General features: G+C 39.5%; 1 protein-coding gene across 8 annotated transcripts in view; it reads right to left on the bottom strand.

The window, feature by feature from the left end:
• Positions 1–15,129, bottom strand: part of Myo6 (myosin VI) — a 140,307-nt gene that overhangs the window by 65,718 nt on the left and 59,460 nt on the right. For all 8 annotated transcript variants that reach the window (XM_021206402.1, XM_029543570.1, XM_029543572.1 and 5 more), the window contains exons 5-7: positions 12,417–12,546; positions 2,128–2,233; positions 44–99 (exon numbers count right to left, since the gene is read on the bottom strand). In XM_021206402.1, the coding sequence (XP_021062061.1) occupies positions 44–99; positions 2,128–2,233; positions 12,417–12,546 (292 nt within the window). The remainder of the gene's footprint in view (positions 1–43; positions 100–2,127; positions 2,234–12,416; positions 12,547–15,129) is intronic.

Genomic DNA, 15,129 nt, shown 5'->3' with positions numbered 1-15,129 from the left:
ACTTCAAATATGCCCAACAATAATAAACAAAAATTAACAATACCTTCAACAATTCTATCATCAATATCTTGACCTGTTCCATAAGATTCTGTCAGGTATCTATTTAAAATAGAGGACAAAAAAAAAATCCTTGAATAACAATAATATTGAATACAATAAATTTATGTTTACTGTTTAATACATTTCAAACTAATCAAACATGGATCATCAATGTAACTGGTAATATTCTTAAATTTTAATTTTTATCTATGTTTCTATATGTGCACATCATGGAATTACATTTGCAAGCTGTTTTCTTATTTTGACAGATTCTTTAAGTAGATTTACATAAGTATCTCTTAAAAACTAACTTAATAACCATATATATTTACATAACAAATAGATAACTTTTATAAAGGACTCCACCATGAAAAAACTAAGAACTGAGCTGGGCAATATGGCACACGCCTTTATTCCCAATACTCAGAAGGCAAAAGCAGACAAATCTCTGTGAGTTCAAGGCCAGCCTGGTCTGCAGAGTGAGCTCCAGGGCAGCCAGAGATTTTATACAGAGAAACCCTGTCTTAAAAAACAAACAAAAATCAAAAAACCTAGGAAGTACATTAAATTAAGAACAAATAATCTAATAATCCAATTCTAATAATAATTCTAATAATTCTAATAATGCAAAATGTGCAGGTCTCAGCAGTATCTTCACCACTAGATTTAACTTCCTTGAGTATGTGCAGTGGTTCACATCGTTCATCAACTCAGTGGGTCCCAGACTCATCTAAAAGACAGGTCTATGACCATGTCTGTGAGGGACTGGTATAGATTAGGTTAATTGAATTGGGAAGACCCACCCTGACTGTGAGTAACCACATTCCATTCACTGGGGTCCTGGACCACATAGAGAAGATCTAAGGCTAAACACAAACACTCCCTGGCCATCCTCTGCTTCCTGACAGTGTGTCCAGCCTTGGCCAACAAGCCTTCTCCACCACTGCAAAATTTGGCCCTTGCACACTTTCTCTCTTAATTACTTCTTGTCTGACATTTTGTCACAGCAATGACACTATTTACAGTATTTAAATTAACGACAAAACTACAGTCCTATAATGGTAAGGCTCCTTTGCTTTTTAAATGTCATAATTGCACACCAAGTATTGAGAGTTTAATTTGGCGGTAGAAAAGGGGATCTGATGAGAGATGAGGAAGTCTAAATAAAAAGTAATTGTGAAAATCTTTCATAGCACCAACATTGAGAATAGAAAGCCCATTTGGATTATGAAGCCAGCACTAACCTCCTATGGAACTCTCTGGGAAACAAGTCATCAGAGCCAGCTTTCTACAGTGTAGAGATTAGCTACCACATGAGCTGTTGGTTTCTTCCAAATGATACCATGAGGTATACAATGATATTAAAAGTCAATTCACTTAAATACTCTGTCATCACCCCCATCACACACTCAAAACTGCACTATACTCACAATACCCAAGGGGCAGGAATAACCCAAGTGCTTATCAACTCATGTACATATACAGCAAATGCAATAGATCCATGCAATAAAATATATTCAACCCTAAATTTCAGGAAGGAAATTCTAATGCAAACTAGAACATACTATAACATGAGCGAGTATGTTTTTTAAGAGGCAGGGTTTTACTGAGTTCTCTCCGTTCCTATCCTCTCGAGACTAAAGTGATCATCCTGCCTCAGTCTCCCAAGAATCTGTGTGTGTGTGTGTGTGTGTGTGTGTGTGTGTGTGTGTGTGTACATATAGCCACATTCACTCTAACCAGCTCAAGTATGAATCACTTATTGGGCTTAAATGAAATAAGGAAGTCACTAAAATATTAATACAAACAATGCCACCTAAACAAGGTAGTTAGAGAAAATCATAGAAACCCGAAGTAGAGCAGTGGTTAACAGCACCTGGGGGAGTCACAGGGAGGTATTTAATGAGGACAGTTGTTGGTCTTGTGATATGAAGAATATAGACTACACAATGACATGAATGTGACAATGTAAATGTACTTACTACTGAACTTCAAAATCGTAAGTCAACAAACTCAGTGTTACATATTTTTGAACTGTGAAAATAATGTCTGATTGTCCAAAACATCTCAGAGTAGCTAAACACTCACCTTAGAACAAACTTTGTATTTTCTGTTTTGCCAGCTCCTGATTCTCCAGATACAATGATAGACTGGCTCATCTTGAGCACCTTCATGTCTCGAAAAGCTTTATCAGCTGGGGACAAAGTAACACAGGAACAGAGTGAGCAAAGTTATTAACAAGAATTTACTGTAGGGGCCCTAACTGCTAAAGACGCCATGAATGATAAAGTTATTCAAACGGTTCCTGTAAGCATTTACTTGCAGTGTTCCTAACAGAGAAGTAGTAGAAAAGCCAAATATCTCAAGAATGAGCTAGATTGTCTCCACATTGAGCTTTGGCTCAGCTTGCCCAAATGCCAGAGCAGTTCTGCAGAGGGGACAGGAAATGCTGAGTGTGCAGAACTAATGAGGTCCCCAGGGAAAAGCAAGAAGGAATGAGCTTCCAATTAGAAATCTGGCAACTAAAGCTATTGTGAGAGAAAAAAACAACTCAAAATAAATCTACAGAATAATTATTTCCAGCTCCAACCACATACCTGTAAATTGTATGTTAATTTGTATTAACAGCTGAGTGAGAAAATACTGACCCAGAAAGATAAACAGCTAAATGTTAGCACTGAATCTTCAGATGTGTATGTCTCATTTGGAATGACCACAGAAATCGGGAAATCTGTAAGGGGCCATCGGGAAGTGGGGCTTTCAGGGAAGGGAAAATAAGATGCTGTGACATAAAGGGGGGATTATGGAATAAGAAAGGTTAAATGGAGTCTGGAATGGGAGGGCTGGGGTAGAAGAGGGAATATGGAGAGAGATAACTCACACTAAAGACCTTCTAAAAACAGTCATGAAAACCTACCACTGCAGAAGCTTCCTAAGATATAAACAGACATATATAAAAAGAACTTCAATGAAGTCACCGTCTAATAGGACAACAATGCCTCTGCTAGATTCAACAGCTAACAAATAAAAGGCCCCGTGTTAGAAACATGTTACCTCTATTGAAGCTGTTATCCAATGGGGTCCCAGAGACCCCAAATATTACCTGCTGATTGTAAATGTTTTTGGTCACCCCCCAAAATCTGACAGTAAGACCCCCTATTGCTACAGGCATCATATACTTGAGTCAAAAAAAAAAAAAAATGGAGAAATAAAGCTGGTACTGACCTGAAGGAAAGCCTCATCCCCATTGGCTACCATTCCTAACGCAGGGAGGAGGCTATGCATGCTACTAGAGGAGAAAAGCAATCCAATCTTATCTAAATGTGAACCATGCAAACTTCAGTGACCATGTGCCTGGTAAGAGATGGTCACTGGTGCAATAATGGCATGGATGCCATACGAGTAACCAACCACTCTCTGTTTGGATTTAAGGTCCTCTGCACAAGGTGAAAGCGATGGATGGCACAGTTATCAGGAGCAAGAACCAGTGGCTATCCAAATCATAGGACATCCTATTAGTCTGCTAATAAGCTATAATATTAAGCCAACTCCTAACTACTTCTCATTACACCCATAGATCACTGCATCTCTCAAAGCTCATCAGAAAAGGTTCTTTTTTAAAGACCTATTTATTTTTATTTTATATGTATTTGGTGTTTTGTGTGGATATATGCTAAGTATACTACATATGTACAGTGCACACAGAGACCAGAAGAGAACATCAAATCTCTCTAGAACCATAGTTTACAGGAGGTTGTGAGCTATCATATGAGTGCTTGGAACCAAGCAAAGCTCTTAACTACTGACTTATCTCTCCAGCCCAAGACATCTTTTTTTGGCATTTGATGATGATTAACACAGATTCCCACAATTGGTCAAGGTTCAGAAAATAATTGATTGTGGAATGCTCAGTCCTATACAACACTCAGTCCAACCGCATCATAACTTCCTCCTCCCAAGGCTCAGGGATCACTACAGAAGAGGGGGCAGAAAGATTGTAACAGCAGAGGAGATAGGTGTTTATAGGACAGGGTAGTTTTGATACAAGAGGATGGTTGCATATATGAATTCACAGAGGTTGTGGCAGCATGAGCAAAACCTGTACAAGCTCAGAGTGTTCAAAACCCAGCATGGAATTGGGGGTGGGAGGCACGCATGAAGTTCCACTCCTAGCTGAGGTACTTAGCGGCTACCAGAAGACACAGAGTTGGCTTTTGAAGAGTGTGGCCCTTGTAGGTCTGACATGCTCCAGCAGATGACCCTATGCCTACCTATTAGTATCTAGGCAGCACTAACAGGACTCAGTGCAGTCTTACAAAGAAAAGAATGAAGACACAAAGAAGGGTGGGGATGGCATCAGGAGCTGACTGGGAGGAGATGGGGGAGGGTAAGGAATCTGAGCAAAATACAAAGTATAAAATGTCACAGCTTTAACAAAAACACTTAAAAAGTAAATCATGTGGAATTCTGCTCTCTATATTATTAAATTTTTAAAAATCATATAAACTTGTCAACATTTCTAAAACAGGCAAAGTTAAACTGGTTTAAATCTCCCTAACTTAGCATTACTTATATAGAATTTTTAGCAATTTTTACACTATAATAATTGAAGCTGTAAGGTGTCATAAATGTTCAGGTAACACAAAATCAGCACAATTAATTCTGTTAATGACTAAACTTAAAACAAAGTTGAAATTCATTCCCCCAGAGATCTTCACAGTGCGCAGAATTAGCTACACTCAGAAAGATAAATATCATGTGTTTTCTCTCCTGTGACTTGAAAGCAGGAGGGAGACTAACTTATGAAGAGGGGGACCAGCAAGAGAGGAGAGAGGAACAGAGGACAAAGAAGAGACTATGAGAAAAATACATGACACAACTTCCTCTGAAAATATCATCATGAACTCATTTTTTCAAAACAAACATTTAAAAAATAATAATTCCAAAGTAATTTGGCTCAAGAAGACAATTATTTTTCATCCCAAACATGTGCCACCCACACGAACAAAAATAGCTTTACAAATAGCTTTCCTTCTCAGAGCAAGCTCCAAGCAGGATTGCATGGGTATTCCCACCAGTCCACTGTGGTTGAAGCATCTGCCTGCACCATGACGCCGCTGCGAGGGGAACCTTTGGGGAGGAGGACCCACTAAGAGGTCCCTGGAGACATAATCTGACAGGGTGGTTTCTCACCTGACACCTTGGGTTCTCACAAGAGAGGGTTCATATAAAAAGAGCAAGCCTGGAACCTCTGACTGTATCCAGAAAACACTACGTCCTCATAGTCATCCTCCACCTCTATTTGGAGAGTCTTTCTGCCCCCTCTTCCACAATGATCTCTGGGCCTCTACTGCCAGTTGGAGGACAACTATGTGTTCCTGTAGCTATGACTCTATGCCATAAGAGGATACAACCAAGAGATGCTCCACACTGCAGAGTCTGTGCCTTGCTATGGTTTATGAACCTCCCAGACTGTGCGCTAAATAACCTGCTTCTTCATGAAGAGGTATTTCAGTAGTGACACAGACTGACAAATAACACCCTAAGCAGCTTCCCACTGTCCAATCTACAAAGATCTCCTACACCACCCCTCGCATTGCCATTCTACATACCCTGTAAGTGGTAAAGGCTGTTAACTTTTCTCCAGTGACGAGCTTCATCATATTCGGATTCGAATGACTGTGCCCCGTGTAGGCTGATCAGTGAACATAGTGATGTGCATCAGAGCATCTGAGAGCTATGAGTCAGACGGGTACTGCACTCCATCCAGCTAGCATGCTGATTCTACCTGTACACAATGACCAACTCTAGAAGCGAAGCCTAGTTATGCCAAAATGAAAGCACAAGGGAAAAGTCTAAGGAGAAAGATCAGCAAAGATGCCCAGCTGCCGGCTATGTCTAAGTACAACACATCCAACTTTGTGGGGACGCATGTAGAACATAAGGTCCAATGCTGATCGCTTCCTCCATCCCTCAGTGCCTCAGAACCAGGTTCTTCAGGATGAGAGACTGAGAAAATCAAGACAGACGCTACTGTCTTCCCACTTAGGTTCCTCAATGATATGAAGCATCTACTGCTTGGAAGACTGTAATTTTATAAAGCTATGGTGCAAGTTAATACAAAGAGAAAGCCTGCTATTCGAGTCTTGCTGGGTGGTAGTGATGTACGCCTTTAATGCCAGCACTCAGGAGGCAAAGGCAGGTGGATCTCTGAGTTTGAGGTCAGCCTGGTCTACAGAGTGAGAGTTCCAAGACAGTCAAAGAGGAATACTTCCTTAAAAACAAAACAAAACAAAACAAAACAAAACAAAAAACAAAAAAAAAAAAAGGCAAGCCAAAATGAAACAAGCAAAACAGTCCCGGTCCTACACGAGTAACATAGTTACAAGTGATACCGAAGGTAAGAGTGAGGTGGCCCTGTCCCTGAGTTGTAAAAGAGACTGCCTTTGTGATGGGAGTGAAAATACCAGTAGAGCCAGACATGGTGACATAATGTCAATCCCAATGTTCAGAACGTAGAAGCAGGAAGATCAGGAGTTCAAAGCCATACTCAACTATTTATTATACTCAAAAGTTGCCTGGAAAATTCTCATATTCTCTCTTTCTCTCTCTCTCTCTCTCTCTCTCTCTCTCTCTCTCTCTCTCTCTCTCTCTCTCTCTCAAAAAGGTACTATTAAGTTGACTTTTCAATGGAGCAGGCACACCTGAGAGAGCACAGGAATTTGATACATAAGGATGCATGACTGACCCATGAGTTGGCTACAAAGTATTCAGGCCCTCCCAGTGTAGGATACATGCTCCTAACAACACTAATACACCCAAGAGGCATACAGGCCTTGCAAAATATGTATTCAACACATGGTGTCTTTTATTAAATAAACTAAGAGAACAGCATTTTCAACCTTTGTACCTGAAAGACTGGCCAGGCATGTGGCTGGCATTTGTGACCTGACCCATGAAGGACTGCCCAGAGGTGTGCCAGGCATCTGAGAGCCTGAAGAAACTCGGCCATCAACACTAGAGAGAGTGCACTCAAACTCTGCCCCAGCCAGCTCTGTCCCCTTTGCATGTGTCCTTTTCTCTATTTAATATCCTCTGTCACTCCAGCAAGCCTCTGTGCTCTCTTCTGACCTTCCCCATCTCCTTCCTTCTCTTCTCCCCTTCTCTTCTCTTGTTTTAGCTGACCTGGCCTTTCCCTCTTTTGTTTTCCTTCTGACTGGCTTTCCCACAGACCACTGGCTAGCCTAGTGCATGGGTCTGCACACCTCAGCCCCTGAGGCTGGGAACCCTTAGGTTATTTGACTGGTGTGCTTCCCTCTCTCTTTTCAGCCCCTGTAGCCAAAGCTGTCCTACCCTCACCTTGTCTGTACTGTTCCGCCTTTTGTTTATTTTGCCCTCCTCTCGCTTCTCTATCAGCCCAGTACTAATCACTAGTTTACAGTGACTAGTGAACCCTTTCCTTCTTACCTACTGTGGTTATCAATTTAGAATGCACTTTGCACCTAAGTGGCAACTGTCAATTATTACTGTGCATTCATGGTGAGCCTATACTTCTACAGTGACTGATTCTATGGATAGTATTCCACTTTTAGGGGACTACTGGAACCAGAACCTGGTTCCAAATACCAGGCTAAGTAAGAAAAAAAGACACATCAATCCTACTACAGCCTAGTGTCTCCTGCACAGTATAAACTAAGTTCTTACTGCTGGAAGGTGCTGTGTAGGCTGCTTCGGGGTAAAGCATCAAAGGCCTTACTGGGCTATGGATGCTGAGTACCATGATACCAACCTGCCAGGCAAGATGCTCCCACTGGTGCAATAGTGGTACAACTATTGCGAAGGGGCGGTAATCAAATCTCAGTCCATGGAAAGAAACATATATCTGGGACAGTAAACCTGGGCAAAAACCCATGGCTTCCTATGAGGAAACCTGACACTGATATTAAGCTAAATGTCCATAGTCAAACTGCTGCTCAAATATTTATATTTATACCTTATACTACTGCTACAGTCTGCATTGGCCAGAGAAGAACTTTTGGGAGTAACAGCTCATGCCTGTCAAAAGGCTGAAAGTACGTGGCTGTGGAGTGCTCAGCTCTAAACAAGGCATCTGTGACACCTGCTCCGGAGAACGTCACAGTAAAGGGGGCAAGAAAATGTTGTAAGAACTTGAAGATGGAGAAGGCAAGGAAATGCTGTCTCTGGGTGACATGATGTAATCATGAACACCAGCAGCTATGAGAACCTGTATATATACATGACCTTCACAAAAAACTAAAACTGAAAATAAAGTGGGAATTAGTTTGAGAGAAGAGAGATGTAGAAAGGGGTAAGAACAGGCAATTGGATAAATAATGATCATAATATGTTGTATGAATGTATTAAATTCAGAGACGGAAGGAATGACCATTCAGAGACTGCCCCACCTGGGGATCCATCCCATAAACAACCACCAGACCCAGACACTATTGTGGATGCTAACAAGAGCTTGCTGACAGGAACCTGATGTAGCTGTCTCCTGTGAGGCTCTGCCAGTGCCTGACAAATACAGAAGTAGATGCTCACAACCATCCATTGGACTGAGCATAGGGTCCCCAATGAAGGAGCTAAAGAAAGGACCCAAGGAGCTGAAGGGATTTGCAGCCCCATAGGAGGAACAGTAATATGAACCAACCAGTACCCCCAGAGCTCCCTGGGACTAAACCATCAACCAAAGAAAATACCTGGTGGGACTCATGGTCCTAGCTGCATATGTAACAGAGGATGGCCTAGTCAGTCATCAGTGGGAGGAGAGGCCCTTGGTCCTGTGAAGGGTCTATGCCCTAGTGTAGGGGAATGCCAGGGCCAGGATGCAGGAGTGGGTTGGTGAGCAGGGGGAGGGGGGAGGGGATAGGGGATTTTTGGAGGGGAAACTTAGAAAGGGGATAACATTTGAAATGTAAATAAAGAAAATATCTAATAAAAAATGAATGTATTAAATTAAAACTCTGTCTCAAAAAAACAAAAAAATAAATAAATAAAAATATTTTTATCAAAAAAGGAAGAATTTCTAAAATATAAGATAAGCTGCCAAATTAAACCAAGATAAGATAAACTATTTAAACACGCCCATATCAAGATTAAAATAATAATTTTAAAAAATTCTATACTTAAAAACAGTCCGGGCCCATACTGATTCACTGTACAATTCTATCAGACTTATAAAGTAGCATCAGTGTTTCACAAACCAACCCAAAACAGAAAAGGAAGAAATGCTACTAAATTATTAGTAGGAAGCTAGTATTACCCTGAAGCCCAAACAAAATAGACATAACAACAAAAAACAAAATGACATACCAATACTTCTGGTAGATACTGATGCAAAACTTATAAATAAAATGCTTGAAAATTGAATTTAAGAATATATCCAGAAGATCCTTTACCTCCATCAAAGTGGCTTCATTGCACTGTCCAGGATTTATTTGACTTATGCAAACCAAGAAACATAATTCATCACTGAGATGGACTCTAACACAGAAATCACATGAATGTTTCAATAGATGCAGAAAGGCTTTTGACAAAGTCCAGCATCTCTCCATGTTAAGATCCCTGAATAGATGAAGCATAGAAGGAGCATTCTCAAAATAACAATGGCTGTTTGTGACACAGCTAAGCCAACACTGTACTAGGAGGAAATACTGGAAGCATTCCTACTAAAACCAAGACCAAGGCAACAATTTCAACTTTTCCCACTCTCATCTACATAGTGCTTCAAGCCTTGACTATAGAAATAATACAAGAGAAGGAAATAAAAGAGTCACAAATAGAAGCATTAGTCAATATATCCTCATTAACAGATGATATGACTGGACCTAAGAGACCACAAACTATGCAACAGAAAACTCCAAGAGTTAAGGCACACTTTCAGAAATGTTGACGGGATACAAAATAAACATACAAGGATCAGTAGTTACACCAACATGCACCAGTAAACACCAAAGACAAGCAAGTTGAGAAAGAAATCAAGGAAACGGTTCTATTTGTAATTGTATCAAAAGATAAAATAAAGTGCCCTGAAAAACATCTAAGAGAGTGAAAGGTGCTACAATAAAAACTTTCAAATACTGAGACGAAATAGAAAAGGATACTAGAAAACGAGAAAGACCTCCCATGCTCATAGGTGGAAGTAATCAATATTCTAAAAATGGTTATACAGCCAAAAGCAATCTATAGATTTAATGCAGTTACCATCAAAATGTCATTCTTCACATAAGTAGAAAAAAACTATTAAAATTCATATGGGAAAACAAAAGAACCCAGATATCCAAAACAATCTTTATCAAGAAGAATAGTAGTGACCACCATATCTGATTTCAAGTTATATTGCAGTATAATAATAACAACAATAATAATAAATAATAATAACAGCATAGTGCAGGCACAAAAATAGTCATGCAAGTCAATAGAATAGAATGCAGAGCCCAGACACAAACCACCTGATTCTTTTTTTTTTTTTTTTACAAAGGTACCAAAGATATACACTGGAGAAAAGGCCACCCTTCATTCACATGTAAAAGGATGAAGCTAAACACTTATTTCTTGCCCCATTCAAACATCAACTTTTTATGTATGAGAAACCTTAGTGTGAGACCTAAAACTCTGAAAGTGTGAGAGAAAATGTAGGTCGAATATAAGATAGACACATAGACAAAGACTTTGTGATGGGCTTAAAGAGGTCTCCAGTTGCTCAGGAAACCATGTCAATAACTGACAAATATGATCTCATCAAATTAATAATCTTTGAGTAGCAAAGGAAATGTTAGGTGATGAGACAGCCTTCAGAGTGTAAGAAAATCTTTTCCAGCTAGATATCTAACAAATAATTGATACCTAGAATATAAGAATAATTCACGGGGGTATTCAGAAAGAACATCAGGGCCTCAGAAAGGGGTGGAGGAGAGAAATGAAATGCTGATTTCCAGGAATGACATGACTCTCCCAATCCTGAACTCAGAGCAGTTATGATTATCTGTTCAACACTGACTCTGTCAAACCCCTGTCATGGAGCAAGGAGGGCTCACAGATCCCCACTGCTTCCTAAGGATTTATGCATAGTTAATGGCTGATGGGGAAGACAGAGACGCATTCTCCAGTAATAAATATAGCTACGATAAGGTGCCCACACTCCTGCAAACAAAACTAATTCAACCCTTTGGATCACACATACACACACACACACACACACACACACACACACACACACAAGACTAAAGTCCAAAGGCTGTGGTCAGAACAGGCAGAGGATTCGTGGGTGTGATAGGGATACCAAAGAGGGTAATCAAAATACATTATACACATATATGAAAATGCCCTAATAAAAATTATGTATAATTAATACATGCAAACTAAAAGAAAACCCTTATACACTGCTGGTGGTGATGTAAATAAGTACAGCCTCTGTGAAAATCAGTAGAATGGCTCCTCAAAAGGTTAAATAAATAAATATGAAAGAAGGAAGGAAGGAAGGAAGGAAGGAAGCAAGCAAGCAAGCAAGCAAGCTATCTAGCTAGCTGCTGAGATAGCTAGTAAAAAGTGTTTGCTATTCAAGTCCAGCAACCTAAGTTTGATCACCAAAACACATTTAAAGGTGAAAAGAGAAAACCAGATTGACCTCCACATACGACCTACTCCAAGTTGTCCTTTAACCTCCACAAATGTGCCTTGACACATGTAACAACACATACACACACACACACACACACACACACACACACACACACACACACACGTACACATGCTTTTTTATTATTAAAACCAATAATTTTTGTTCCTGGATGTTTACCCAAGGGACTCCTAGTCAAGAGACCACACAGGTCATTGCACACCAATATTTATCCCAGCACAATTCACATACTTAAGTTCTGGGACCAACCTAGGTGTCCAACAACACAGGAATAGATCAGAAAAATGTGGTATGGAAAATTTTTTCAGCCATAAAGAGAAGCAAAATTACATCATTTACAGGAAAGCAGATGTACCTGGAGAATATCAAAATAAACAAACTGAACCAGTCTCCAGTCTTCTGTGCTGTGCAGTTCCTAGATTTCATCTAGACACATGAAGTCACATAATGTAAATGTTATATCAAAGTAGAGGTGAAACTGTCTAGGAAACAAAGTGGACTAACAAAAGGAAAAGGTTAGAGAAGAGGAGAGTACAGAGCATGAGGGATGGTATGGGGAGGGTGCATATGTACAATGAGCAGTAAACACATGTATGAAAGCATCCTTATGTACAATGAATACATACAATGAAATCCTTTAAAAGACTCAAAAAAATGTAAAACTCTAGTAAATTTGTATGGTGTAAGACAAGACAAGAATTAAACTGCAACTTACCAATGGCAAAGACATGAGGTGGCATCGTCCCGAGAGATTTTCCTTGATATGACTTTATTGTATCTGAAGAATATATCTTAGGTATATCAAAGTACGGATTCACTGCAATCAGAATGTTGGCCACATATGTCTAAGTAGGAAAGGCAGAAAAATGAAACTGGCAGTTATTACCTTTGCTTCAAAACTAAACAAGGAAAAGAGGAGACATATTTAACAGACAGAGCCCTTTGATTCTCGTACAAACAAGACTTTGAAATCCACATTTATGGCTCTATATTAAATATTTTCTGATTTTAAAAAACCAAACATTTCTAAAATTCCAAAGAAATACTTATTTTCAAATAAATGTTTTTATGCTGTCATTCCACAGTTATCTCAAGCTCAACACCTTCAAAGTCAAGATTCTATCTTCCCACTTCCCTGTGTCTCAAAAAAGAAAAGGTCCCCTCCCATAGTTCTTCCTGGTATGTGGCTTCACCACATCACCACCAAGAGCTGAGTGTCTAAATTTCCCACAGTGGCTTCTGCTGCTGAGTTCACCTAGGGAGCCCAAGCTGGGTCCTACAGCTCAATTCAGATCCAAGCATCTGCAGACCACTCAACCTGATCCCAAAGCGTTCAGGGAACTTCAGCTCCTTCCGAGCCTTCCCTGTCAGTAAATGCTCAGGAGGGACTTAGTGCTGAGAGAACCACTTGGTCTTGGGAGTCCTGCAAAGCACAGGCCAACAACCGGGACTAACTGTTTCATGAACAACTTGAATTTCTTTTCATTTGAAATTTGAAATTGGATTTGTTTTTGCTTTTTTAAAGACCATAGAAATGTACTAGGAGAACTTATAAAACTCCTACTCAAGTAGAGTTGTAGTTTAGTGATACTGACAAAACTGGAGCATACAAGGCCATACTCTTTTTCTTTCCAACTTTTGAAGAGAAGAGTAAAATCCTGAGCTCTCAAACTGCTAAATGCACACAATGCCCTGAAGCACGTCTCCTATAGAAGAGTGACTAATGAAGAAAAAAGGGCTGCAGACTTGGTCAGCAATGTCTATTCAAACACAAGACCCAGGTTTGGTTCCCTGCACCAGCATGGTGGCTCATCACCATCCGTAATTCTAACAAGGGATTTGACACCCTCTTCTGACCTTCACATGCACTGGTTACATACATGGTACACAAACATACATGCAGGCAAAACACACATACACATAAAATAAAAATAAATAAATCTTAAAAAAAAAAAAAAGAACCAAAGGAAAGGATTGAGGTCCCCCTCCTATTTTACTCAAATATGAAGGAGGATAGTATTTATGATTAAGTACATTTACTGTTACTCTAAATTGTTTCTTTCACATAACCATGCATGTATTCAGGATAGCAATTAACACCTTTATTTACTTTTATAGTAATAACAGATGCAATTATGGATTGCCCACATTTAATGACTTTATAACCAGAAGGCCAACTGGCTAAGAGAAAAAAACATACCACTCATGACTTCAGGCAGCCCTGACAACACTTGACTTGGAGATCTATTCAGGAGCCTCCTGGTTATATCCAAATTAAGTTTCACTGGCTTGCCACTAGTTAAACTCTCTAATAGTTCTAAAACTTTATTACTTCAGTGCCTCAAACAGCACTTGGTGAACACTAGAGTCTGTTCAACTGCAAGCTATTGACTGAATAAACATTGCCTCTAAAAATATTTCTACCCAAGAATACCTATGTTTACACCTAAATATATCCTTTACTTAGTTGAATTTAAGGGGTAAAATACAGGAAAGTAAAGTCTAGTCCCATGCTTGGAGACAAGTATGTTCTTTGGGAACAGACTACATTAGTTCTATTTCCCAGCTGTCACTACTTGGACAGATGGCAAAGACTAGATGTAATTTAGTCAGAATTAAGTAAGTACAATTAGGCAAATTGATAGTGATATAAAAGATTAAGACTGTCATTTGATCTTGTAAGTGTCAAAGAAGCCATGTGCATCCTTCGTTCAAAAATAATGAAGCCCCATCTTTATAACAGGATACCAGAGTGTGGTAATCTATCTCCAGCTGACAAAGGAATCTACAACCAGGTCATAGCAGAATAAAATCTCATTCATGTGTGCCCAATGAATGACTATAATTAAAACACAGTAGCTAAATATCCATATGAACGATCTGATACAAACTACTTACACCAAAAGCATTGTCTTTCTTTGTATTTAATGATCTGGACATTTAGGGCCAGCATCTAAGAGCTAATGAAATCCTACAATTATTTAGGCTCCGTGATCAGAATTCTTGTATATCTGATACCTTTTCAGCTACTGCCTTCCATTTTAGTTTATGTATTTTTCCTCATTTAGTTTGGTTTTATTTTACTTCAATACATATTGGCTGCCTAAAATTCTCTGCACAGTGTGAGAATGAAATTAAACAGATCTATAGAAATATACCAAAAAAAAAAAATCAAACTCCAAAATAGTTTTTTAAACACTCTAATTGGACCTTCGTAAGCCTGAAGCAGGTTAATTGGTTCTTGGACTTCATTATCTCATTCTGCAGATGTTATTGCGTGCCCACTGTGTAACAGGCTCATGGGGAGCACCACGTGGCGAGCACACATTAGAACTCTCATGCTCATCACACGCAGACCAAGCAGGGCAAAAGCACCCATGGCATGTGAGAAAATTAGCTACAAAAACTGAAGACCCTGGTCAAATACT

This window comes from Mus pahari, chromosome 10 (genome assembly GCF_900095145.1).
Source record: "Mus pahari chromosome 10, PAHARI_EIJ_v1.1, whole genome shotgun sequence".
Lineage (NCBI taxonomy): Eukaryota > Metazoa > Chordata > Mammalia > Rodentia > Muridae > Mus > Mus pahari.
Note: the sequence above shows the minus strand (reverse complement) of the source record. Positions and strands in the feature narration are given on the sequence as shown.